The following is a 26,640-nucleotide window of genomic DNA, read 5'->3' on the forward strand; positions in this document are numbered from 1 at the left end:
CTCTCAAAACAGAGTACCCTACACACAGAGGTATTCAGTAAATGTTTGTTGACGAACAGAATGTATTGAGAATGCTGTTAATAGGCTCCAGGACTCAGGAAGAAAAGGATGCATAAGGGAATATCAAAAGAAATTAAAGATCAGGATGTAGAACTTAATCGTAATAATAATAAATGTTAACTGAGTGTTTCCCGTGTATACGACACTGCTTTAAATTGTTTACATATGTGGTCTTGTTCAATCTTTGCAATGCCTCTAAGTGGGAAGTACTATTATTGTCTCTGCTTTAAAAATGAGGAAACTGAGTCATAGAGGAGTTAAGCTAAGGTCTGAACCTGAATCCGGGAAGACTAAGAGATGCTCTACATGGTTATTATGAGTGAATATTTTCCATCCTGACTAAGATTTGCAAGGATATAAGCTTAAGGAACCATAAATTAAAATTTTGGTTAGGACTAATGAACTTTCTTTTTGTGAAATTGACAGGGCTCCATCTACCGAGAGAGGGTACAAGCTCCTTGTAAATGTCTCAGACAAAAATGACACCTATCCATGTGTGACCTTAACTTACACTCTTCTAGTCCAACGAAACAATGACCTCTTGATGTCGAAAGCCAGGAATGTGAGTTGGGGAGGAGAAAATAATAAGCTGCTTTCACTTTCAAAGCACAAACACACCAGCCCAAGGCGGCTTTCTCTGCTGAGCACTTTCTACAGCTCAAGAGGGCCTTCCATGTGCCAGACAGATTAAACACTCGGGGAATTTGATATAATCACTCCTGGGAGGGGATTTTTCCACTACGCTCTAATCCAATGAGGCCTGGCTGGCAAAGGCAGTTGAATTGAGAGAGTGACTAAATACACAGAGTCCTTGGAGGTTAAAATACAGTCTGTCTACGAGAGGAAGGCATTTTGCCTTTAGTCTGTCTGGATTTCTAATATCTACTGCAGACTATTAATCATGCAGACCAGACTCTTGAAATTCTTTGAATTATTTTACATTTAATCAGAATCCTCCCTTCCCCCCCAAAAAAGCTACCAAGTCCTACCTGGTTATCTGATTTAAGTGATTTTAAACATTTAAACAATGGTTTACCTGGAATACATACTCACCAATTGAGCATATGTTTAATAACTTTGAAATACGAAAACCAAAGATGCAATTAGTATGCACATCATGAAATTATGAGAATTAAAAATTAGCCAAGAATTTCTTGTTCATTTCCTTTAGATTTCCTGGTAAAACATTGGTTGTCCTACATTTTCACCATCAGACGTACTATGGGAAAAATGAAATAACTCATTTTCTATAGGACCATTTCCATCTAATTTTACTGGGTGAGAATTTGGCCCAGAGTTTACACTTTAATGTACCACTCTGTATGTTAAAATGTCACCTGATTTTATTTGTGACCTTTACATAAAACAGATGTCACGATTTACGAAACCACATCTATGTGAAGTCCAGAAACATCTCTCCTTGCTCCTCCACAAACCTATTTTCCATGATTTGCTGGGCTTTAACTTTTTTTATTCTTTTGACAAATCTATATTGTGTTTAACTCGGAGTTTTCTATTTTGGTTTTTTGGACTATGTGGATGGAAATGCTTTTCTCTAAGAACCCAATCCTGGGATAACAATTGAAGCCAAATTGGAAATATGGAGTGGTATTCAAGTTCCAGAATAGTCATAATTCCCCATTCCAACCACATATAAATTCCTAAACTTGCTTCAAGCAGAGAATCTGGGACGTGAACAAAGTCTATGTTTTCCTTCTACACACTCAGAAGGGTAGGTTTTGTGTTTTCACCTTAGGGCAGGGAGGGAATCAAGACCCATATGCTCTTGATTGCACAATCTGGGAGGGAAAGAAAGCAAACATTCACCTAGGCCAAAAGAATGTTGCCACAAATCTGTCACCAACAGAGCCGCCAGAATTTTTCAAGGTACAGAAAAAGTAAATTTTTAAAGCAAAGCCTCTTTAGTACTCTCTTTTTGGAAGTCTCTTGTTAATTTCCTCTTGTGCTTCCCTGGCCATCTGAGAGCTGGAGTTTATGCACCATCACCTCACAGCAAACAGACTCTGAGCCAGAGGGCTGCAAGGCAGGGAGCCTCGTTAAACCACAACCCTTCACAAATCTGGTCTGGGCACACGTTTTGGCACCAAATTTCCACGTTGGGGGAATATTCCAGAATACTTAAGGGTTTTGATTTGTTTATTTCTTTAAAAGAAATGCTTCAAAGTCAGATAAAGTTGAGGAATTTGGGAGGTGGTTAAGATGGCGATGTCTTCCAAGGAGATGAATTCCAAATTTGACATCCTCAGGGTAAGACAAGAATCTAACACATTGTAGTGATGGTTGCGTGGTGGTCTGCAAGCTTCACCACTGGGCCAGTGTGATCTTTCACTGCCCAGACATTGCCTGTTTGGGAATTTTAGTGGAACACAAATAAGGGAAAGCAGAGAAAATGGGGTAAAAATGAGGTATAAATTATCAACAACCACCATATATCATACATCCCGGATTTTCTGGGACCCATGTTCATATAATCTCCCTGGTTTTTCCCATAAAGGTAGTCATACTTGCCAGGTGGTGTGTCTCAGTTTTAATTAGGAAAAATTTAAATATAAACTAGGTATAATTTATAAAAGACAGGGAACAGTTTTACTGCTACTTAAGGGCAATGGCTGTGACATATTTATTTTTGTATTTCTAGTGACATACAGCAAATAACAAGGGCTCAATATTTGGTGCATGAATAAATGAATGAATGAATTGAAAAATAAATAAGCTAATGAAAATCAAGATAAATATGGGAGAATAACAATTATTTTATTAAGTTTTATTGTTTTACCTCTATTACTAATATCTAGTATAAGTTAAAAATCCAAAGACCAAGGTTTTCATCCTGGCTCTGTGGTTTCATTAACAAAGTTGTTAAACCTCCCAAGATCTCAGTTTTCCCATCTATCAAATGGAAATAATAACTTCCTCTATTTAGCTTATATTCCAGAATTGTATAAACCAAGACACCGAACATGACAATGCTAGGCAAACTGAAAAGATCCACACAAATGTGATTTATTTTCTCATTGTCATTATCATCACTAATCATTACTGCTTTAAGATTCTGGGTTGCTCAGCCATCTCATATCTTGCCAAAAAGTAAACGGCTAGCAGCCACAACAAACTTCATACCACATCTGAGCTTACTTTTCAAATTGGCTTAGTTTTTATAGTAATTAAAAAATAACTCATAACATTTCATGCTTTGTCCCTGCAGTGAGCCAACCGGAGTACAATCAAATTTTGGAAATTATAGAGTACCAACCCCAGGAAGAATTCTTTTGCAACACACACACACACACACACACACACACACACACACACACACCACATATCCTACAGCACTAAGAAAGTTTGATAGTAGGTGTGAAGAAGACTCATCCCCCACAAAAACTGAGAAATAGTTTGTCTTCTCTTACTGGCAAACTTTCTATATATCCTTCCTCTTCAATATTGCCCCTACTCCCAGGTGCCCAGAATCCTGTTGCTAAACTTCTACCACTTCTAAGTCAGTTAATGTGAGTCTGTTTACTCAGTGCTACAACTGGGGTGACAGTGAGTGGGGTGAAGAATCATCATCGTCTTTATTCTCATTTTTCCAATCTTCATTTATTGAACATTTACTATGTGGCTTTATATTCAACATCTCTTTTAATCTTGCAACAACCTTATGAAATACATATTATTGACTTCGTTTTACAGATGGGCAAATAGAAACTTTGAATGATTATGCAATTCACCCAAAGGCACACAACTTTTAAGTGGCAATGTCTGCCTGAAGTCCCTGTTTTTCACCACCTCAGTTGACTGTCTTCCCAAGTATTTCCATCACTGGACAGAGATTTATGAGGAGGAAGATGTTCTTTTGGGAGCTTCTGCATGTACACCCTCTACTGTTTTTTACTATCAACCCACCAACATATATTTTTAAACTCTTCTCTATACATGGATGGCTATGCTAAGCTTGGAGGAACGTAAAGAACTATAATGTAAGTGACAGTGATTTAACTCCTCTTTATAGGATTCTCTGTACTTGAAAGGAAAAGCTATGTGCCATACACCAAATGAATGAGTTCCTAATGATACAGTTTCTGACACGGAGGCAAGCAGATGGGGAAGAAGTCTTGTTTCTATGGGGATTTCTTGTTGTTTGGTTGCCCTCATGTGTGTTTGTTTTAAAGGGACAATCACTGTACTCCTAATACTAGGGTTTCCAGGGGGGAATTCCTGCCCATTTTCAGGAACTTTTTTCACTTTCCTGTTCTGAATCCTGAGATACAAACTGTTTTCTGTGCTTCATGATGAATCGTTTCCACAAAGTGACGGCCGATACTACAAACCACCTGGGTTCAAGGAGCTGATTTTCCCAATTTCCCGACCAACGTTTCTCAGGATTCGGGAATGGAAAAGTGAAAAAAAGTCCCGAGAACAGGTGGGAATTCCTGCCCGGAAACCCTAGCGATAAATAGGAAAAATGTCTAAGAGAAACATTGTGAGTAGTACATTTATTTCCCATCGTGGGTACTACTGGGTTCAAGGAGCCGATTTTCCCGATTCCCTGACCAACTTTTCTTGGGATTTGGGAACGGGAAAGCAAAAAAAATTCCTGAGAAAGGGCAGGAATTCCCACCTGGAAACCCTACCTAATACCATACCGTGTAGGCAATCATCTGATCTGACCTCTCAGAAGGTGCGATCTTAGTGGCGTCGTTTTCAATGTCCTTATCCTAGATGTAAAAATGGCTGTTTGATCAGTCTATCTTAAAACAATATTTATGTCTGTCATTCGGAGAATCAGAAATTATGCTGATTATTCCTAACGACACGACTTGTTTTTCTAACTGCAGAAAGGGTAAGGGAACATGTTTTAGAACTTTCGTGTCTGCGTATTGTTTTTGTAGGGTGTCTTTTTTTTTTTTTTTTGCTTTGAATAAGAGCATCAAAACTCCATTGTATAAACAGTCGATTTTGCTAATAATATCTCGTGCCTAGAGCTCTAAGATTAAATTATCACACGTACTCATAAAATTGTTCATGATGGCCCTCTTTGTCATACTGGTTTTGGGGGACAGGATTGAAACTCATCTTCAAAGTCTACCCTATTACATCAAACTTTCATAGGATCCTGCTGTTTTTAAGTACATGATCAGACAATTTACAGGAATCTGAAAAATGATTTGCCTTTTTAAAAACTTGGGATTCACCATTTCTGCCCATCTTCCAAGTCAACCTTTGGAAGTAAAAGGTCTTTAAACTTAGGTTAACTGGGGGAAAAAATGTTTCTGAGTACCCAGATTCCAGGTAGAGCGTGCCCTCCAGGAATACCTTCACCGGCAGAAACAACACTCCCGTAGGGCTATCAGAGCAAAGGCAGCGGGAGGAACCCTCATGCTGCCAGAGGGTCTTATTGTGTAAGCCTCCTCAGCTTGCCTGGGGTCACTGAGCCAGGAGAGGAAGGGACACCCACCGATGTAGCACAAAGGGCAAGCGCATTTCGCTTCTGACCTAGAAGCCATGCCCAGCTCCTTCACATGAACTGCCCCGAGCTGGGTCTTGTTTCCAGGTCCCCCTCAATGCTGAACAAAGAGACTTCACTGGATCTCCAAGAAAAACACCAGCAGCACCGAGTGCCAACAGAGAGAAATGAGGTGTGCGTTTTCTGGTTTCGTATTGCAGCTCTTCTAGCTCCTCTTACGACAAAAATAACATCTGCAATGCCAGAAACCTATGAAGTAATAAATAACCTTTCCCCCAGACGTTTGCCAGCTTTACCTTGCTTTGAGGCACAATCAGGCCTGAAAAATGTATGACTTTGTGTCTTCCAACTTGAACAGACATTGCCCCTTAGGAGAGGTTAATGACTTCTCTCAGCTTCACACTCACTCTAGAAGGGAAGTGTGGCAGTCACTAGTGGGATGTCACAACTCGCATGGACTCAGGTGGTTCAAAACGTACAACCTGTAGTACACATTCCAGGCAATGAAAGCAGATGGTGAACTAGCTTCCAAAGCAAATCAAATAGCAAAATCGCTACTCAGACCAATAACCAATTGACACAAAATTTAACGTGAAAAATGCTTTAAAACCCACAAACCACTTCCCTTCGAATTCTTGATGGCAAACACATTAGGTCATTAAGAGAGGCTTGCTATAAGCTAATTTCGGAGAATAGCATTCACACCTTCTGCAACAGAGCCCATCTGAGGGGCCCAGTTCTCATAATATTCTCCTGGGAAGAAAATGGCTGATGTGCAAGCAGCATTTTGGTGGCTTGGTTAAGCCTCTGAGCCTCCCCGATAGGCACATGCCATCCTCAGAGCATGCCAGAGCTTAATGCCCTGAGTCCTTTAAAAACGTAGTTGCACCAGGAAATTGACTGCTGTGCATGCTACAGGATGCTGTAATGACACGTGATTTGATCTACCTTTACTTTGCACTTTGGTTTTAGATGATCCATTTAGAAAAAGGTCAAAAAAAGAAAAAAGAAAAGGTCCATAGTTATGTGCTACAAGAGTGCAACCAGTTACACTGCTATAACAGAGGCCCTTCCGTCTGCCCTTTTCCTCTTTCAGGATACGCTCACTCTGTAGAAAATTTGCAGTTGTTATCAGTTGTTTATATATTGGTGTGAATCAGTTTTAAAAGTAACAGATGGACATAAGGACACTTGTCCATGAGCAAGGGACTAATCACTAGAATAGGAGATAAGGAATAGGAAAGATAAACTTTTATGTGACTCAGTTACTATACACACACACACACACACACACACACACACACACACACACACACAGCATCTACATTGTGCCTGGCACTCTGGGGGCTGCTGGGAAGGCAGAAATGAAAAGCATCAATTCTCATCCTGTTTAGAGTTTTTTTTGCCTAAGGTCAGCTCTTCTGTTGGACTGGAATTCTACTTTGCAAATCTCTTAGTGAGGCAGAACTCAGGGGCAAGAAGAGCCAAGAAAGAATAAAATTAGAACAAAAGGGAAGGGGTAAGGAACAGTGTCTAGAGTGGGGACATTGACAGAAAGAAGCAAAGTTCAGAAAAATAGTCAGTATTAGAGACTGGCCCAGACAAGAATTGGGTTACTGAGGATGACTTCCAAGGTTATTTCCGTGGATCATGGGCCCTCAGGAAGCATCCTTCCCACTTCAGATCCCAATTTTCCCATTAGATAAATGAGGAGTGTAGAGTGCACCAGGGGTTCTAAACCAGAGCAGTTTGCTCTCTCAGGATATTTGCCAATGTCTAGAGACCTTTTTGGTTGTCACCCCTGGGGACAGGGGCTACTACTGGCATTTAATGTGTAGAGGCCAGGGATGCTGTGAAACATCCTACAATGCTGAGAACAGCACCCACAGCAGAGAATTACCCAGCCCAGAATTTCAATAGTGCCAAAGTTGGAAAACCCTGGGCTGTACCATTTGAAGGATCTATTAACCACCATTAATAAGTTCCATGTGGTTGATGGCCCCCCAAAAATGTATTGGTCTGGAACCAGGAGTCCACTGGCCATACTTTGCATTTTCCCAAGGGTCTCAGAGCCAACGTGACCCATTATACTTATAAATTTTGCCTTGTTTCCTGGCATTCCTGAGCACATGTCCGTCACACTCAGAGGTTGACCAGTGCCACTCAAAGGGAGATTTGGCCTGCAATAAAGTTGGAAGATGCACAAAAGTGGATCAGTCAGCAAATACGCCATCCACTTGGGAGCTGCTCTGAGTTTGCACAACATAGAAGGTCACCTACATAAATTCATACTCATTGATACTGAAAGACTACTGCAAGGACTCTTTTGAACCTACAGGGTTTGTGACAAGTGTCTAATACAAGAAAGAAATATCAAAAAATACTGTGAAAGACATGGCACCTATGCGTCTTGGTAATTGTTTGGTGAGTACAGCCAACAAAAGCAGAGGCGCCCCTATAGTTTTGGAGTGGGCTAACGAGGTTCCAAGAGTTTGCCAAGTTATAGAACCATTCTGCCCTCCTGCCACAGGTACACTCGACAGAAGGTTAACCAATGGGAGAAAAAAATGCTAGTGCCCCGAAGGCCTCCATAGGTAGATTCCAGCTCAAGCAGTAAGGGCTCTGCCTTGTCAGGTATCTGAAAATGGAAAGGTGGTTCTGAAAAGCCAAGCCAGTGGCTTGTTACCCTGCATTCCCTTACCCCTCTAAGGCCTGAAATATCTCCCTGAGACTCTGTCAAACTGCTACTGTTCATTTACGATACCAGGTATCCTACCACCCTCTAGCAATAACCACACAGAGTAACTTGTGAAATTCTTCTCACTTTGCTGATCCATCGAGACCCAGATGCCTCAGATGCCAAAGGACTTACATGGATCCAACCACTACCTGCCTCTCAAGCATAATATCCCTCCATACTCTCTATGCTCCAAACACACTGGATTTCTTTTAGTTCCTTGAATGCCTCCTGCTCCCTTCTGCCATAGGGCCTTTGTACATGTGTCATCTGCCTTATGTCCTCTTCCTCCCAGGCCATCACCACCCTTTGCTATTTGGTTAATTCTTTTCTCCCTTCAGAGCTCAGCTCAATCACGGCCTCTCTCACACAGACATTGTCCCTCACTAGGTCATCCCTCACACACGACCCTTATGGTACCTGTATCTCTTCTTCATAGCTCTTTCCACAGTTGCAAATTTACATTAACGTATGCCTTGGTGTTCAATTAATACCTACTGAATCAACACATAAATGAATCATTCTCCCCTGAAATGGAAGAAAGACCCTCTCTGGCCACACAGTCCTATTTCTCTTTGGTGGTTCCATTCTCTCAGCACGGGAAGTTGTTGGCTTGCCTCTTTACCCACCGAGAATCTTCCTTCACTGCCCAGCCCCGCTCACCCATTCTTTCCTCCATGACCTCTTCTACTATCTCCCACTCCTCACAGAATTTATTTCTCTCTCTCTGAGATCTCGTAGCACTTTATTTGTGTCTTTTCCCATGTTGCTTTGAATTAGCATCAGTTATAGACATATTAGTCTTCAGTTTTGGACTCTAAACTCCTCGAGAAAAGAGACTCAGACTAGCATACTGTTTTACAAAATATGTGCTTAATAAATATTCGCTAAAGTGAAATGACACTCGTTACAGCTCAGGTGATGGGAATACTCTCGATTAGCAACTCTCAGCTAGCACTAATACCAGGGAGATTCCACCTACTTGAGCTTCTAGAGAGGATGCAGGCTGGAGATGGTACGAGGTCCTCTCTCCGTGGGGAGAGAGAAGCTAGGTATGCTGTGAGTGTGTCCTAATTAACAGGAAGTTGCTGTCATCGTTGGGACCCGATGGGATTCTCCTCTTGTTCCAGATGGCTGTCATGGCAGTAATACTGCTTCTCTTCATGTAAGGTTGTCAGGTTTAGCAAATAAAAATATAAGACTGCCGGTTAAATTTGAATTTCAGATAAACAACAAATATTTTCTTGTATAAGTATGTCCCAAATATGTCATGGGATATACTTATCAAACAAAAAAAAAGTATTCATAGTTTATCTGCAATTCAAATGTAACTGGTCATTCTGTATTTTATCTAACAAGCTTAACCATATGCTTGTAACTTATGGTTGAAGATGCTGTGATATTAACTGGTGGTTCCAAATGACAACCCACAACAAATGAAAACCAATACAAAATGATCAGATAAATGTCATTCTTTCTCGATGCTTATCCATTGGTCTATATTGCTGTCATATCATTGTATGAATCATCATTGTCTGAAAGAGCAGGTGCTGAATCCTTTTTATTCTTTGTAGGTTGATGTTGCAATCACATATGCACTAAAAGCATACTTATGTTGCTGCTTCTTGTGTTCAGGAAGCAGAAACAGACTTGGGTGATAGTTTTTATTCTGTTCCCACAGAAGATTTAGAGTTAAATTCTAAAACAGTACTATAGTTTCCCATACATAAAGGTTTGCATTTAAAAAAAATAGAAAAGGAGAAACCAATCGGAAACATTTTAAATAAGTTAACATGAAAATTTAGGATTTAACCCACAATCAAATGTGAGTGAGTTTGTCCCAGGGTATAGGGTTGTACAGAAAAAGGAAAAAGCATATAGTCTCCAGCAATTTTCCTGGAGACCTATGACTTTTCAAGGAGGAGGAAATAAAAGTGAAGAATGAGCCATGTACCCTGATCAAATTTTCCCTTCAGAAACACCAACTGCTACATACACTTACTCCCTACAACCTTGATGGAGAAGGCCGGATTCCTATAACTGGGGAGGCTTTTATTTCATTGTATCTTCTCCTCCCTTACAATCCTGCAAGGTGAGACTTTTTTGTTGTTATTAACAAAAATTAAAACTCAGTTTTAATTGATTTGATTTGACAAGTTTTTGTGAGTTAAGTGACTGCACACATGCGTGAATGTGGCAAAACCAAAATAAGACATTGCCTCGATGAGAAACTAAATGAAACCTGTAAGGACTCTAATCTACTCATTTTCTTTTGACCATAACCTGATCTTTCTCTAGAGGTTCTTGAAAGAACATGTCCTGATTTCCTTGGGACTTGCTTGTTTTGCAAGAATCTTAGATCATTCAAACAAACTTAAACATTCCTGTGTCCCTACTGTTTCCCCAGAAGATAATATTTTGTTACTAGGCGACCATCAGTAAGCATTGAAAACATCAAGCTCAAGCCCAGTTTTTCAAAAGAACGATTTCTGTGTTAAAATTGGGGGTAGAGAGGGTATATTTCTATCATTTCTATCTCTCTCTCACTTTTATTTTAGTTGTTTAAGGATATGTCGACCTTGGGGGTACAAAATGAATTTACACGCAAAACCAAGCCATATATTTGAGAGACAGAGCTTGTTCTGGGAAAACAAAACTATACCAGGCTAGGAATTTGTTTCTCTCCAATTTGTTCATTTCCAACTTTGCATATTGTGATAGTAAATTCTTTGCGTGTGAGGAAGGCTGTACATCTCAAACAGTGTAAGGGACGTGAAACTAAGATGTCGATGTCCTAGCAGCTCCTTTCTGATCTCTATTGTGTTTCTTTGAGCATGGAAGGGGGTGCTTCCAGAAGGCCTGGGAAAAGGTCAACCACAACTTCCAGGGTCTTTAACGCCAATTTGCCATGAATTATGTTTTAGTACGTATCTGTGATTGTGTGTGTGTGTTGGGGTTGGGGGTAGGGTGTGACTGTGTGTGTGTTGATATGTTTTACTCTCTTTGAAGAAAGGAAAGGTCCCACTCAGACCCACAGAGAATCGTATCAGCACAGGTTTTGCTGAGGCATTCCAAAGAGACAGAGATAAATGATTTACCACGAGGTAGGAACACGAGAGCTGCTTGGGATATTTCAATAGGCTCCTACTGTTCCTTCACTCGATCGGCACCTTCTTAGAGCCTCCAAAGCCCTTTTTTGATTTTTGTATTCATCTGTATTCTCAGCTGCCAGTGAGCCGGAAAGTTCATGACATGCTCAGGCTGGTAGAAAATGAGAATACCACTTGTCTCTATAGAGGCCTCCATGGCTTCTGCGAAAAACCCCAGGACAGATCTGACTGAAAATTTAGCAGAGATAGTGCTTCAACATCGGGATAGCAGATTAGACTCTACGTCACGGGGAGAGCAAAATACAATCTGTGGTTCACCGGAATCAAATAATACAGCCTCAAACCATGGGGCAGATTGGAAGCATGTGGTAGGGGCATTTATGTGAAATAAATGCAGGAAGTAAGAGGAGAATTTTGCCTTTCACCTCCTGACACACACATATATACATACAAAGAAATGCATGCGCTTGTGTGTACACACACACACACACACACACACACACACTCACTCATGCTGAGGCATGAAACAGCACAGGGTCCACAGCAAACATGCCCTTAGAATTGATCCAAAGAAAAATTAGTCAAAGATTCTGGCGGTACCTAGAGTACGAAGGGTTATTTTTTTGTAGAAACACCCGCAAAAGGACCATATTCTTCAGTGAAGCCATGCCTATTCTCACTTTTGCTTTGTTTCCCCCCTGTAGCACCATTCCTAAATCCCTGAAGTGGATGAATGTCTGTCTCTGAGGCTGGCAACTTTCATGGGTCACTGGAAACAAACCTAGCGAGTGAGCGGAACTGACTAGAATGGCAAAACCTGGAGTCAGAGGTGAACAGGTTCTGCGGCCTAGCAGATTCCTCCTACAGAAATTGAGCAGGCCTCAGCTTTTTCACTTCCCAAACTGGGCCCTAATGTTGAGTCCCACCCACCTCAGAGGGGAGAGAGAAAACCAGGAGTTGAAGGTGCTTCTGGACATGACCTCTCCACAAGGAAGGTTGGTATTTTCCTCTACGATATGGATTTGAGCTCCTCACTGAACTATCCTGGACTCCCATATCCCTGTCTGTTTGACACTAAATGTTCCGAAGTGTCCCCATCATAGATAACCCATTAATAGAGAGCAAAAGACTGAGAAAGGTTATTTAAACAAAAGAACCACAACCATAACAACAAATACTTTTATTTGTCCCTAAAACCTTTATCTTCCCTGAAAAGTTAGGATGGGACTGACTGCATTTGTTAAGTTTGAATTAAGTTTCCTGTGTTGAAAGTTACGGTTGCGAGAATGACATAACCGCCAACCAATTTTCATAGGGCTTTATTTTTTATAGGATTGCATGTATTATTCCCATTGTAGGCTATGTTCCTTTAAAACCCAAAACAAACAACCACTTATCACAAAACCCATTGTCTCCTTTAAGTCTCCTTATAGCATCAAAATTCTGAGACCTTTCCACAGGTGGAAGATCAAGACACAGTGCCTAGAGAAATTAAAATATGGCACACTGACTGGCAGTTAGCGATAAGAGTCAAAAGGTAGTAGGAACTTTGCAGTTGTGTAGTTTTATTCCCCAATCTAGTCAGAAGTACGATTTTAATGTTGTTACCAAGGGGTTCAGCCTAGGGCGTTGTTAAATTGATTTGTAAATGAGAACTTTGAAGCATCATGGGATGTTAAACTTTAAGGGCACTTCAGAGCTCCGAGGAGTAGGGTGGGGGCTGTGCCTACTTCTGGAATCTCAGAGCTGAAGTCACAGTGCTTTCCCCAACATGCTTATTCCAAGGGTACAATTAGTGTCAAACTCAAAACTGTCGCTGATCTCAGTGAACCGGTCTCTCTCAGGACCTGGGGAGGAGGGATCCCGACAGAAGGAATGTCAGCTTTTGGGAGTGGGTACCCGAACACTCCATGGTCGCAGGAATGGCAGCAGAAACCTCTTTAGTAGATTCAGAATGTAGTTCTGGGAACTTCACAGCTTCTTTCCTCAGAGTGCTAAGGACACCCAAGGATGTTTTCCTTAGCGTTTATGATGCTGAGGAAAATGAGAGATGTTGCACGCCACCTTGAGAAGGAAACTAATGGAGGGTGACATACGGGGATTCCAGCAAGGCTGCACACAATTGTCTCATTTTCATGGTGTGTCAAATCAAATTTAGGCTTTGGCTACAATGCATATCATGGGGCTCTAACTCTCATCCAGGGCCAATCTTTCACAAAATTTTATGACTTTACACCATCTCTGACCTGCATGGACAATGGCCAGTTGAGATAAAGACCAGCAGGGGCTCTTTCCTCCCCTCGTCCCAGTGTTTCCCTGTTTCCCTCCCTTCCTCTCGCTGAATCACAAGCTGGTTGGATGTTTGGCTATGCTTTGGCCACAAGCATCCATTTGTACATCTCTTTGACGGGAAAAATAGATGTACATCTCTTTGGACGGGACCACTCATCCAGTCGTGGTCCAGGCACTTCTGTGGGTTGGAGAAACCTGGGAATGGCCTGGTCGTAGCTGGAGGCTCTGGGAGCCCATTCGCCATGAGCCCTACACCCACCACACTATGCATCAGGAGGGCAGACCCAGCGGCAGGAGCTGGGAGGAAGCCCATGCCGGCAGACAGAGCATAACCTGGGGCGGGGAGGCGGGGGGTTGGGGGCAGGAATACAATCTATAATCTTCTGGCCTGATATAACCATCTGCCATGAGCAGAGGGCTAGCCTGACAGCCAGATACAGCCTGACATGTACTCATTTAGCAAGTAGTTATGGAGCATCTGCTATACAAATGTACACAGTAGGTACTTGTGGCTGACATTAATAGTCTTTCTCTAAGGTCCTTTCTCCTCTTCTTTAGTCATGGAATGACCACCCAGAATTAAAACTAAATTTCCCATCTTCCCTTGCAACTAGTGTGGCCATGTGACCAAGGTCTGGCTAAGGGGATGTGAGCAGAAAGTCCATGTGTACCCTCCAGGGAGGAGAAACTTTTTTTTTTCTCCCCCTCTTCCTTCCTGCTGACTGGATACAAATGTGATGACTAGAGTTTGAGCAGTCTTGGAACTTTTGTTGAGGAGGAGAACGCATGAGATAGGAGGAACCTGGGTGTCTGCAGACTTCATGAAGCCCTCAGCCAGCCCTAGACTGCTTTTCTCCAGACTTGTAATAAGTGAGAAGAAAACTAACTTCTACCTTGGTTAAGCCTGTCCTTTTAGGGTTTTTCTGTCACTCACAGTCAAACCTAACCCTATAGGACTCAATAAATGATTGTTGTATGAACTGACTGACCTATTGGGTAATTAAATTTAAATGAGGGGATGCAGTTCTAGGTGCCCAGCACTTCAGCCTAAGCTGCCCCCATAATGAGGCAGTAAACAAGGGAGACGTGATTCCTGCACTCATGCGCCTGTCACCTCATAAGAAAGCTTGACTTTGCACAAGAAACAACAAGTGTGATGAACTTTATGAGAAAGGTGGTGTGCAATGGTGATGTATAACAAGGAGCTCCAACCCAGTTAGCGGAGGGGTGTTTCAGATGAATCCTGAACACTGAGCAAGAGTCAAGAGGTTGAGTGCTCTCAGCCCTGAGGTGAGAGGCAGCATGTCCCACTTGAAGAACTGAAAGAGACCAATAGCTGCAGTTCCGCCTTCAAGGGGAGTCACAAAGTAGGAAACCAGAGACACAGGCAGAAGCCCAGTCATGCTGGGTCTTCTAAGCTATTAACACTCTACGAGCAGCCTCTATAGCCCAGCAGCTCCATCATCCCCGAGGAGCTTGATGGACATGCAGACTCTCAGGCCCCACCTAGACTACAGAAACAGAGCTGAGTTTTAACAAAAGGCCCAGGAGACTGGTGTGCATAGGAGAGTTGGAGAAGCACTGTTATAGGCTACATAGGGATTTGTGTTTTGTTTTATTTTATTTTGTTACTTTCCTTGAGAAAATTCGGATGAAGTCTTTTAAGCATAAAAGTAGCATAATCAGATTTGCCTGTTTAAAAAGTCTTTCTGGCTCCAGTGAAGAGAATGCATTGGAGGCCTAAGTGAATGCAGAGACTCGGGGAAGCTGTTGGATAATGTAGGGAGCACTGGCAGTGGCCTAAGCTGTATGGCCAGGGACAGTGAGTACAGAGGGATGTAGCTACTTGGAAAGATACGTGGGAAACACAACCAAGAGGTCTAGTGATTGATTGTAAGCTGCGTAAGGGAGATGTCAGCTTGCTACGAGAGCTAGAAGTGGAGCTACTTTGGGGGAGAACTCTGGAGGATGAGTGAGTCCTGCGGGCTGGGGTCAGGGGTCATAATTTAAAGTGACTAGGAACAGCCCAGAAAGGATGTTCAGTAGCCAGGTATACATAAGGATCTAGATCTCAGGGTTGTACTAGTCAGGGTTCTCCAGAGAAACAGAAACAATAGAATGTGTGTATATACAGAGAAATGTTTATTTTAAGGAATTGACTCATATGTTTGTAGAGGATTGGCAAGGCCAAAATCTGACGAGGGAGGCCAGCAGTCTGGAGATTTACAAAAGAGTTGGAGTCAAGTTCAAGTTCAAAGGCAATTTGCTGATGAAAAGATCGGAAAGAGTTGATGTTGCAGATGAAGTCCAAAGGAAGTCTTCAGAATTTCCTCTTGCTCAGGAAAGGTCAGACTTCTGTTCTCCTCAGGCCTTCAGCTGATTGGGTGAGGCTCACCCAGAAATGGGGGTCAAGCTGCTTTACTCAAAAACCTATCAATTTAAATGTAAATTTCATCCAAACACCTTCACAGAAACACCCAGAATAAAGTTTAACCAAATATCTGGGCACGATGGCCCAGCCAAGTTGACATATAAAATGAACCATTACAGAGATGAAATCTGAGGGGAGGAGGAGTCACTGGTATGTTGGTCTGTAACTATGGCAGCATTGTCAGTGAGTGGCATTGCCCAGGGAGAGAAAACAAAAGAGAGAAGGGCAGAGTCCTAGGGATCATCACTGTGTAATGATCGGATAGAGGAGACAGCAGGTAGCTGGCAAGAGACTGCAGAGACACTTAGCTGAGTCCTCATAGACCAAGCCATCAGTAAGAGCCATGTGCAAGTAACAGGGCCACCCAGGGGCAAGGGGGAGCCTCTGTCTCCCATCACGTAAGTCGCCAGAGCTGGAGAAGGTCAGAGGTGCTCTGGCATTCCGGAGACTTACTGCCAATGAGAGAGTTGGCTTTAAGCACCTGGATGAGACTGCTTCTGGATGAGATGGGCCTTGGCGGTGAGATAGGCCAGGGGCTCTGATGGCTTCCATGGAAGCCGCAGAGACCGGAATCCCACCTGAGAGCCGAACAGAATAGCCAAGGCCTTTCTTATCAAGGCTGGGGAAATGTTTATACCAGTCTCTGTTTTCTGGCTGTTTGCCATAGAATAATAATTTCCTCACCAGGATACTTTTTGGGGGCACTATAGAACCACAGTGTTCAAAGGAAATAACAAGGGTATTAAAAGCCAGACAAACCTTGGTTTAAACCCTTGCTGTGTGATCCTGACATTCACCTTTCTGAACGTCAGATTCCTCATCTATAGTAGGATGACTAAGTCCTATCTGTTTGTTACAGAGATTGCCTATACCTGGCACATGATAAGACCTCTCTCTACATGGTAAATACAAAGAGAATAGTCTCCCTGTCTCTGTGATGAGAACTTATATCTCCTCTCTTTCTAAAGCCTTCACTCCCCAGTTCACTCAAACCAACGCTCCCTCCAACTTTTGCTTTCCTTTTCTGTATTTACCATTTTTTGATGTTATCAATCCACATTCCCTAGAGTATTAAAGGTATACATGTATTCATACAACCAAAGCAATTCTTTAAATTGCATACAAAAATTTTAATGGCCAGTCTCATGTTTGTGTCAGCTTTTGGAATTGTGCTGGAAATAAAACGCATGAAGTCAGTTATAACTTGCTATCGCCAGACAGAAATTAGATTGACGGCTGTGGTCGCAGGGGTTTGGGGATAGCAGTGGGGGAGGAGGAATAGACAGTGAAAGCTGATGGGCATGGGATTTTTTTAGGTGACATGATGAAAAAGTTCTGGAACTAGGTAGTGACGAAGGTGGTACAACTCTGTGAATATATTAAAAACCACTGAATAGTACACTTTAAAACCGTGAATTATACGCCAATAAAAATAAATTACTGTTGTCTGGATCAAATAGGGGATCGCCCACTTCCAAGGTCAACTAGTATACAAACATGGGTTTTCCAGGCAGGAATTCTCGCCCGTTCTTCAGGAATTTTTTTCGTTTTCCCATTCCCAAATCCTGAGAAATAAACTGTTTTCTGTTCTCCACGATGAATCGTTTCCACAAAGTGACAGCTGATACTACCAACCAACTGGGTTCAAGAAGCCGATTTTCCCAATTTCCTGACCAACTTTTCTTGGGATTTGGGAACAGAAAAGCAAAAAATTCCCGAGAACAGGCGGGAATTCCCGCCTGGAAACCCTATACAAACATGAGGCCCTGGCCACCAAACAAGGCATAATTAGAGACTCACAAGTGATATGCAATGGTGCCATAATGCCAGTGTTAGACTAGATGAAACGGACTGAGCATGGCGTGAATTCCGGAAAAGGACGCCCCAATAGAAACTGGAGTACATTTCAAGAAGAAGGTGAGACTTGTGCTGAGGATCAGGGAGGAATGGATGAACTTGAGGAGGTGAAGTGGGAGACATTCCAAAGAAGAATCCAGGAGGGAGAGATCATAGTGTTCTCTTTACTTTGTTGTTGTTGTCTTTTTAATTTCACTTTTTATTATAGTGTTTTCAAGGGGAGATGAGAGAACTCCCGTCCAGGGCAAAAGAATTGGGACAACCAATCATAGCTGGACAGAGCAGAGCAATATTAGACAGTTTCCTGATGATCAGGCCTTGTCTTGATGGGGAAGATGCAGGACATTAAGTGAGGCCTTGAGCCCCGTCAGACAATCACTCACCATTTGTTCTGATGCATTTGCACACCTGTATCCTACGTTGTATAACCTGATGTGAAGATAGACTGTTGGAAAGAAAACATTTTGACTGGGCTGGACTTTGCAATTTTTCACTTACAAGAGTTGTCTAAACTCTGTTTGAGGGAAATGAGGTTTCTTTGTTTTAAACAAATACAGTGCTGCAAGGCAGTGGGAGAATTCCTAGGCAGCCATCTTATTTTATGTGGGTGTGAAATGAAAAACCTCTCATTTTTGTAAGCTCGAAAAACCCAGGGTGAGTGGGAACAAAATGAATACACACGCAGACTTTAAACACCACTTTGAAAATCCAGGGCAGGTTTTGTTGGCTAAACCACAGCACATCTGGGAGGCTTCAGTGAAAAAGTTGGCACAAGTTCTTGATGTTTCCGTAAAACGTCATGGGTCGTCACCAAACTGTCATGCCAAAGAAGGTGGTCGAGCCCAAAGCCCAGAAGCCCTGCAGAGGCCGTTCATTCCTGGGACTTGGGGTACACCTACCTGTGCCTCTTCAGTGGAAATGGGACACGAGTGGGTGAGCATGTCAGGGAGAATGGACAAAGTGAGAACAGCCTGGCATCTCCCTCAACCTGAGGCCAGCGGTGCCACTGCCTTGTTGGTGGGTACTTAGGCCCTGAGCCACCAACACAGATCGGACTTACGTCCATAGTCTGATATCCCATTATACTGGAATATCTTGTAACTCCCTCTGGGGTGATGGAAGTCTGGGTGTATGGCATTCTTTTATCTTTTGGTATTAACATTATTACTTTGTTAGCAGTGTAGCATGGTGTGGTGGCTATTTAAACCCCCACCCCCAAAAGAACTTGTCAGCCCTGAAAAGAAGTACTTGGCATAAAGTGAAAGTTTTTAAACATCCATTTTCCAGATGGACCTCTCTGTTAAATTTATATATATATATATATATATATATATATATATATATATACATATATATACATATATATGTATATATATATATATATATGAAATGTATACATATATACACAAAAAACGAATCCACGTGGAATGCTTCTAAGTGAATACGATCGTTTACTAGACTTCTTATTCCATCTTATGGCATTTTATAATAAAATATCAGGAAGCTCATAAAGAGGACTTTTTTAAGGTCCATAATCTTTCTAACCATAACAAAAGGGCGGTAAATATATCATACAAAAGTGCGATGGAAAAAATGTGCTAAAGTATTTCCATAAATCAAATGTAGCACTTTGGCAATGACTCTAAAGCATTAAATTTAGTAAATTAGAACCAGATGATTTTAAAATAGAAACTTACATAACTTTACGGTGTGATTTTTTTTTTTCTCCCCAAGTTTATCTTCATGAAGTCCCCTTGGCTGGCACCTTTATAGGTATTTAAGAAGTGAGGGCAGCATCTGGGTATCATTCATCTTTGTAACTCCCGTGGTGCCTAGCATTCTATTGGGCAATTAGTAAGGATTGGCAGACAGATGAATGAAATCTCAGCAGCAATTAACAAGTACAAGTTAATTGGCAAGGAAATGTAATATAAATATTTTTACGGATCTGCAGGTAGACAAAACACTGCTACCCCACATTAATAGACAAAACACTGCTACCCCACATTAATAGTAAAAATACGTCTTGCTTTTCCTTTCATTGTTAAATATGTGTATTTAAATCAATGAATTTAAAACAAAAGGGTATATCTGCTTCACATTTGAGTCACCGTGCTCCCAACTACCACCACCCTAGAATTTTCCTAGTCTGTAACTCTCCGTTCTATTTCTGCTGTCACAGGAGTCACAGAAAATGCCCCTTTCTGTCATTTCTCCCTCTCCTCTCATACACAATTTTACAATGTCGCTGGTACCTTAAGGACAACCAGGAAGTTCAGTCCAATATGTCAACTGAAAAGATCCTACATGTGGTGCTACAGGGGGTATAAATTAATAAAGCATGATCTTTGCCCCTTAGGAGAATACTTCCTGGCAGAGGGTTAGTCAGGACACTAGTTGCAAGTGAAAGAAGCTCAACTCCAACTAGGTTAGTCAAAAAGCAAGTTTATTGCCTTATGAATTGGGTTGTCTAAGAGTAGACTTCAGGCATTGCTGGATACATAGGCACAGACAACAAGATTAGATTTCTCTCCATTCCTCCACTCCAAATAGGTTTGCTTCTTTTTGCATGTAGACTCATTCTTTCTTGCTATAGACATGCTCTACAATGAGGAAAAGATGTTCATTGTCAAGCTTATATGTATAGTTTATGATCCAAAGAGAAAAGTTCCTCTGTCTCCCAAGCTTCATTTAAAAAGTCTCGAAGATCTCAGATTGACTCTCTCTGAGTCACATGCCAATTTCTTGGTTCAATCACTGTTCACAAGGGGATACATTCTTGTCCTATTTCGTATGACAGACGAGGCCTGACTGGTGGTTGGGGATCTCCATTAGTAGATGAATGGAAAGGAGGATATTTGTGTCATAAATATTGAGGGTATAGAATTGACATGGCTGATTAGGTATGGGAAGTAGGAGGAAAAACAAACAAAACAATCTAAATTTGATTCTAGGTATCTGGGACAATGATAGCATCATCAATAGAAATAGAATAGTTAGAAACAGATACTTTTTCATTGAGATGTTTATACGTGTGTTATCCAGGGTTCTCCAGAGAAACAGAAAAATAGGCCAATATGGCGTGTGTGTGTGTGTGTGTGTGTGTGTGTGAGAGAGAGAGAGAGAGAGAGAGAGAGAGAGAGAGAGAGAGAGAGAGAGAGATTTTAAGGAATTGGCTCACATGACCGTGGAAGCCAAAAAGTCCAAAATCTGCAGGGCAGGCTGGTAGGCTAGAAACCTAGGGAAGAGGTGATGTTGACGCTCGAGTCCAAAGGCCAGGTGGAACAGAATTCCTTCTTCCTAGGTGAACATCAGTCATTTTTCTCTTAAAGCCTTCAACTGATTAGATGAGGCTCATCCACATGATGGAGGGTAATCTGCTCTACTCAAAGTTTATTGATTTAAATGTTCTCAGACAAAAAAATATATTCGCAGTAACATCTATACTAGTATTTGACCAAATATTTGGGTATTGTGGCTTAGCTGAGTTGATAAAATAAAACATCACAATATGTGAATAAGGAGTTTATGAATAGCCTCTAGAATATTTTGGTGCAGTAGAAACTGAGAGTCTGAAATCAAAACACACGTCAGGGGATGTGATGGCCATCCATATAGAAATGAGCGTAGGGGCGGCTGGTTGGCTCAGTGGTTGGAGCGCAGTGCTCATAACACCCAGGTCGCTGGTTCAATTCCCACATGAGCCAGTGAGAAACAATGGCTTGAGCTTGGAGCTGAGCCACTGGTGAGTGGGCGGCCGGTTTGCTCAGTGGTTAGAGCACAGTGATAATACCAAGGTCACTGGCCCACATGGGCCAGTGAGCTATGCCCTCCACAACTAGATTGAAGACAACGACTTGACATGGAGCTGATGGGTCCTGGAAAAACACACTGTTCCCCAATTTAAGAAAGAAAGAAGAAAGAAAGAAAGAAAGAAAGAGAGAGAGAGAGAGAGAGAGAGAGAGAGAGAGAGAGAGAGAGAGAGAGAAGAGAGAGAGAGAGAGAGAGAGAGAGAAAGAAAGAGAAAGAAAGAAAGAAAGAAAGAAAGAAGAAAAGAAAGAAAGAAAGAAAGAAAGAAAGAGAAGAAAGAAAGAAAGAAAGAAAGAAGAAAGAAAGAAAGAAAGAAAGAAAGAAAGAAAGAAAGAAAAAGAAAGAAAGAAAGAAAGAAAGAAAGAAAGAAAGAGTAGCATAGAAGTCATTAGAGAGAATAAGATAGATAATGGAGAAAATACAGAAGGAAAGGGCTGCAGATGGAACGCTGGGGAAAGCCTGCCTGAAAAGAAGACTGAGAAATATTGGTGAGAGAAGTAGAAGAGGAGAAGACCTGGCTGCTGTGGGAGCCGAAGGAGGAGCCCAATTCGAGACAGGTGGTGGTGGAGAATGTCAGGAGCCAGGGGCGTGGACGATGGAGGAGAACCCCCACTTCTTCTGCACTGGAGGGCGAGGGTTTGAAGTCATGCTCCCCAAAAAGGGATCTGCAGCCCTGCACCAGGCCACACCCTGCACTGGCCACCATGAGAGCAAAACAGAGAGTGAAAGCAATTAGGCAAGGCTCGTTTTCTATAAGTTGAACTCAATAACACACAAGGGTTGTATTTCTCATTTTGTATTCCATTTTCTAGTTAATTTTAAGTACAGGTATCCCGTGCTTTTTGAAAGTTTGTATGCTGCCACTTTGCAGCATGCAAAGCACCTACTTTAACGCCTGTTTTCCCTAACGGAAAGGAATCTGAAGAGCTTTTTGCTTTTATGCATACAGAGAAACAGCGAAAATAGCAAATAGCGTTCAGCGTGTGTTTTGCCAGAGCTGTTACAGAGGCAGTGTGCTCCGTGATCAGCGAGAGAGGCATCACCCCGCTCCTTCCCTGAGGAGCACACTCAGAGCTCTGAATTGTGTCTGCAGGCATCTGGGCTTTATCTCCATTTATTTTGTGCATCCATTAGAAAGACGTGGCCTAAGGTAATTGCTTCTTCACTTTATGCCATTTCAGTTACGAAAGGTTTCACAGGAATACTCTGCTGTTGGATAGTGGGGAAAACCTGTGTTTTACAATACTGCTGCTTCGTGATACATGAGGGAGGGAAAACACTGGTACTTCACAGTGGAGAACTTGAGAATAGCTGGCTTGCATGGTGGTCCAAGGAGTGGATGGCAGTGGCAGAGCCAAGATCTGAGTGGGAGGCCAGGATTCTGTTTGCCCTCTGGTTGTGTCAAGTGAAGAGAGAGGGTTTGGTTTCATGTTGAGGAAAGGAGAGGTGGCAAAGGAAAGGTCGGGAAGGGCTACAGAGTACATTGGTGGGCCATGCTCACTTAGCCACAGTTAGAAAGTATAAAATCTAGAGTTCTTTCATAACTCATTTGGCAGCAAAGCCTGACCTGACGTGGCCCAAGGTGATGCACCTTCTTCATTTACCCACCTTGGTACAACTATTGGTATATCCAACTGCCCAAATATGAGTGAGTTCACGTATAAGATGCTGGCCCGGGTCCCACTGGGAGTTTTGTAGTATGTGATTTGGATGCTAAATCTGTTTCTAAAATCTGAAATATTCTGAATTCTACAACTCGTCTGGCCTCCAGGTTTTTGAACAAGGAACTGTGGATCTGTATCTAGGATAAGGCAGACGTGAACATACTTGTAGAGAACAGGATGTGAAAGATTAGGGGTGCAAATGAGAGAAGGGAGAGTTGGGGAGCTGAGCCCCAGAGTGGGCCTGGGATGGGAGAATAAAAGGCAAAGAGCTGTCTGGGTGAGAAAGAAAGTTTTTTTTCCCCTCCCTGGTGCCCAGAAATGCACAGGAGATGGCTTTTGGGGATATAGAGCAATTTTGAGATGGTAAAATGGAACACTGGGGAAAATGTGGCCCCTATCTTCTAAGAGCAGGAAGGGCACAAGCTTTGCTTCTTCTGCCAACTCCCCAGCCCTTCCGAAGACTAGAAGCCCCCAAGGGCTGGTTAGAACATGAGTCATGAGAACTGCAAGCAATGAGTTTTAAGAAAACCCTTGCAACACCTCCTTATCTACACCCTCTAGTCTGAAATCATGGGGTGCCAGGACTTAAGCAAATTAAAGGAACTTCTACTTAACATGTGTAAACCTCAGTGGTGTGAGCGAGTGAGTCTGAAAGTCTGGTGCACGCTCATTAGCAGGGCTCCCCTTTGGTTTTCCTTATAAAGAAGGGAGCCGCTCTTTATTTCTCAGTTTCAGTGGGCAGAAAGGAATGCGCTGTCCACACTCCCCACGGCCAGGGAAGGGTGGACGCCGGTGTCTCCACCAGCACCAGGCTCCGGCCCACGCTGGAGAGGCATTCCTCTAGCAGACAAAATAAGATCGCTGATAGCTGGAGCACTTTGTGTGCTTTCTAAAATGAATCAAACTCTTCAAAAGTGGAGTTTTACAGGGCCGGGTGTGTTGTGTCCCCATATCACATTCCTCTCATCCTGACACCTCCACCCCCACCCCCCACCCCACCCCAGGCTCTGCATTACTCAGATTCCTTTTACTCACTCCTCAGCGCCAGCTGGCGGTTGCCTGGGCTGGCCAGACTGGCCACATGCCCTGGGATAGGGCCTGCTGGACACTCACTGACCTCAGCTGATGAGAGCAGTAAGGGACAAGAGGCAGGCTTTCTTGGAGAATTGGGTCAGCGAGGCTTGTTTAGGGCCCCAGGAGGGAAAATCTATCTCCAAACCCCAAAGAAATGGTTTACCCAGTGCCTCCAGGAAAGTGGCATTTTGGTGTTTAAAACATCCACCCCTATGTTACCCCATTCTTTCCCACCCCACCTCCACCCTAGAGTGATACAGGATACTGGATGTGCAGGGTGACTTTTAGTGGCCCGTGTATCTGGAGAACGGTAAAGCTCAGTAGTAGGTTGGAAACAGAACATCCAGCCCCATCCAGCCCCATCCAGGAACGCAGGGCACACAGTCCATAAGCTTCTCAGCTTACTCCTCATAGACGGTACCAAAGTGGAGAGTAGGAAGCGGCAGGGGAGGCTGTAAAGTCCTACAGCATAGTAGGTCATGCTGTTAGGTCACAGCATACATACAGTGATAATACGTGTGCAAGGCGGGGTCAGGAAGACGTTTCACATTTAAGAATATATAAAAGGACAAAAGTTAGCGAGAAGGAAGCATGCTGCCTCTGTCCTTTCTCGTTTAATACATATTATGTAGCACTATTATTGTGTAGGGCAGTGTCTTCAGAAAGAGTACAAGGCCATTCTCCATCTCGTCATGGAGTTCCTGTTTATTTGGTCTTGGCAGATCACCTTGACCTTTGCAAAAATCCACAGTCTAAAGTTTCTACCAGCAGAAGAGATTTCTATGGCAGTTTCATATAACAAATTGTTTATTTGGACAAACTAAAGCACGCAATAACAGAACACCTCATGGCTAGAGAAAATAGGAGAGAGCCTTTGCCAGGCAGTCTGCATAAGTTTACTATTAAACTCCTTTTGTTCCACTAAACTTCATTCCTTGGCCCAGCTGGATACATATAAATAGTAGAAATTTAAACCTTTGCACATTTCTGAAGATAAATAAACCCAAGCCTTTATTATGTGTTTCTAATTTTTCATATAATTTCACACATAAATGAACTCCCCCAAATCCTTCATATAAAGAAAATGCTAAAATGGAGCCTCAAAATTGCTTGTCATATTTCACCAGAGTTGAGTGAATTTACTTAACATATAATTTATTCTGTTATGTTGTTTAGTTCTTTGGGAGAAAAATGTAGTAATTAAGTATTCCAAAGTTACAATAACACTATTATATATACATAACATCAAAAACTTCACATTTACACAGTTTTTCAAAAATCCGTCAAGGTATTGCCCACAATCACTCCATTTACAGGAAGCTGTTAGGATCTTAGTAGCACGTTCGTGACATGGTATTACGTGCATTCTTTCATGGTTAATCAAGGACTGAGAGGACACTCAATTGTAGTACTTCACGCGCCGGAAGATTAAAAGCCACCTCAAAGAGTGTGACATGGAAGCAGAAGGCAATGGGAAAAGGAATTGGGGAAGGAGCGCGATGGGTTTTTAAAAGGACAGTAGCAGTGACACACTTATAAAGTTGGCTGAGTGAAAAGGGGCCGTGAGACCTTGTAAATTCTTCACAGTGTGAAAATCCACCATGTCATGCAGGAAACAAAAGTTTAGAGGAATCATTTCTAATCTCTGCTGTTCAGCGCCACACCCCACCCCACCTCAGGTGGCTCATCATTGAGTGAAAATAAGAAATCAGTCAGGAAGGAACCAAATTAGATGTAATTCAAGAATCATGAGTCGACAAGCCTTTTTAGTAGACACCACCCTCCATCTGGAGCAACAAATATTTTAAAACAATGCCTTTAACCACTCTTTCCAAAACAGAGTTTATTCATAGGACACTGTTACACTATTGTTAAAAGTGGGGACGGGACAGTTGGGGTTGGGTGCCCTTCATGAGGTCTGTTGTCCCAAGATATTAGTGGAGGAAAAATGAATGAAAGCTTCATTCCACAGCACGTGCAGAAGCAAGCATTAGAGGTTGCTCTTGGAGCTTGTCTCCAATAATAGATTTTCATTCGTTCCAAGATCTTGACCAGCTCAACAGATAAAAGAGGGCTGGTTATTGCCTAGAGTGAGAGGTGTTCTTTCCCCGGCCTGCTGA

General features: G+C 42.4%; 1 protein-coding gene across 3 annotated transcripts in view; it reads left to right on the forward strand.

Annotated features, from left to right (window-relative positions):
* The window catches only part of NEDD9 (neural precursor cell expressed, developmentally down-regulated 9), a 175,763-nt gene that overhangs the window by 97,855 nt on the left and 51,268 nt on the right, over positions 1–26,640 (forward strand). The window contains exon 1 of one of the 3 annotated variants that reach the window (XM_033114697.1): positions 7,693–7,969. The exons of the other annotated variants lie outside the window; for them this stretch is intronic. Within the exon in view, the coding sequence (XP_032970588.1) occupies positions 7,940–7,969 (30 nt within the window). The 5' untranslated portion in view covers positions 7,693–7,939. Of the gene's footprint in view, positions 1–7,692; positions 7,970–26,640 lie in introns of those variants that run through there. 3 annotated transcript variants of the gene reach the window in all.

This window comes from Rhinolophus ferrumequinum, chromosome 9 (assembly GCF_004115265.2).
Source record: "Rhinolophus ferrumequinum isolate MPI-CBG mRhiFer1 chromosome 9, mRhiFer1_v1.p, whole genome shotgun sequence".
NCBI lineage: Eukaryota > Metazoa > Chordata > Mammalia > Chiroptera > Rhinolophidae > Rhinolophus > Rhinolophus ferrumequinum.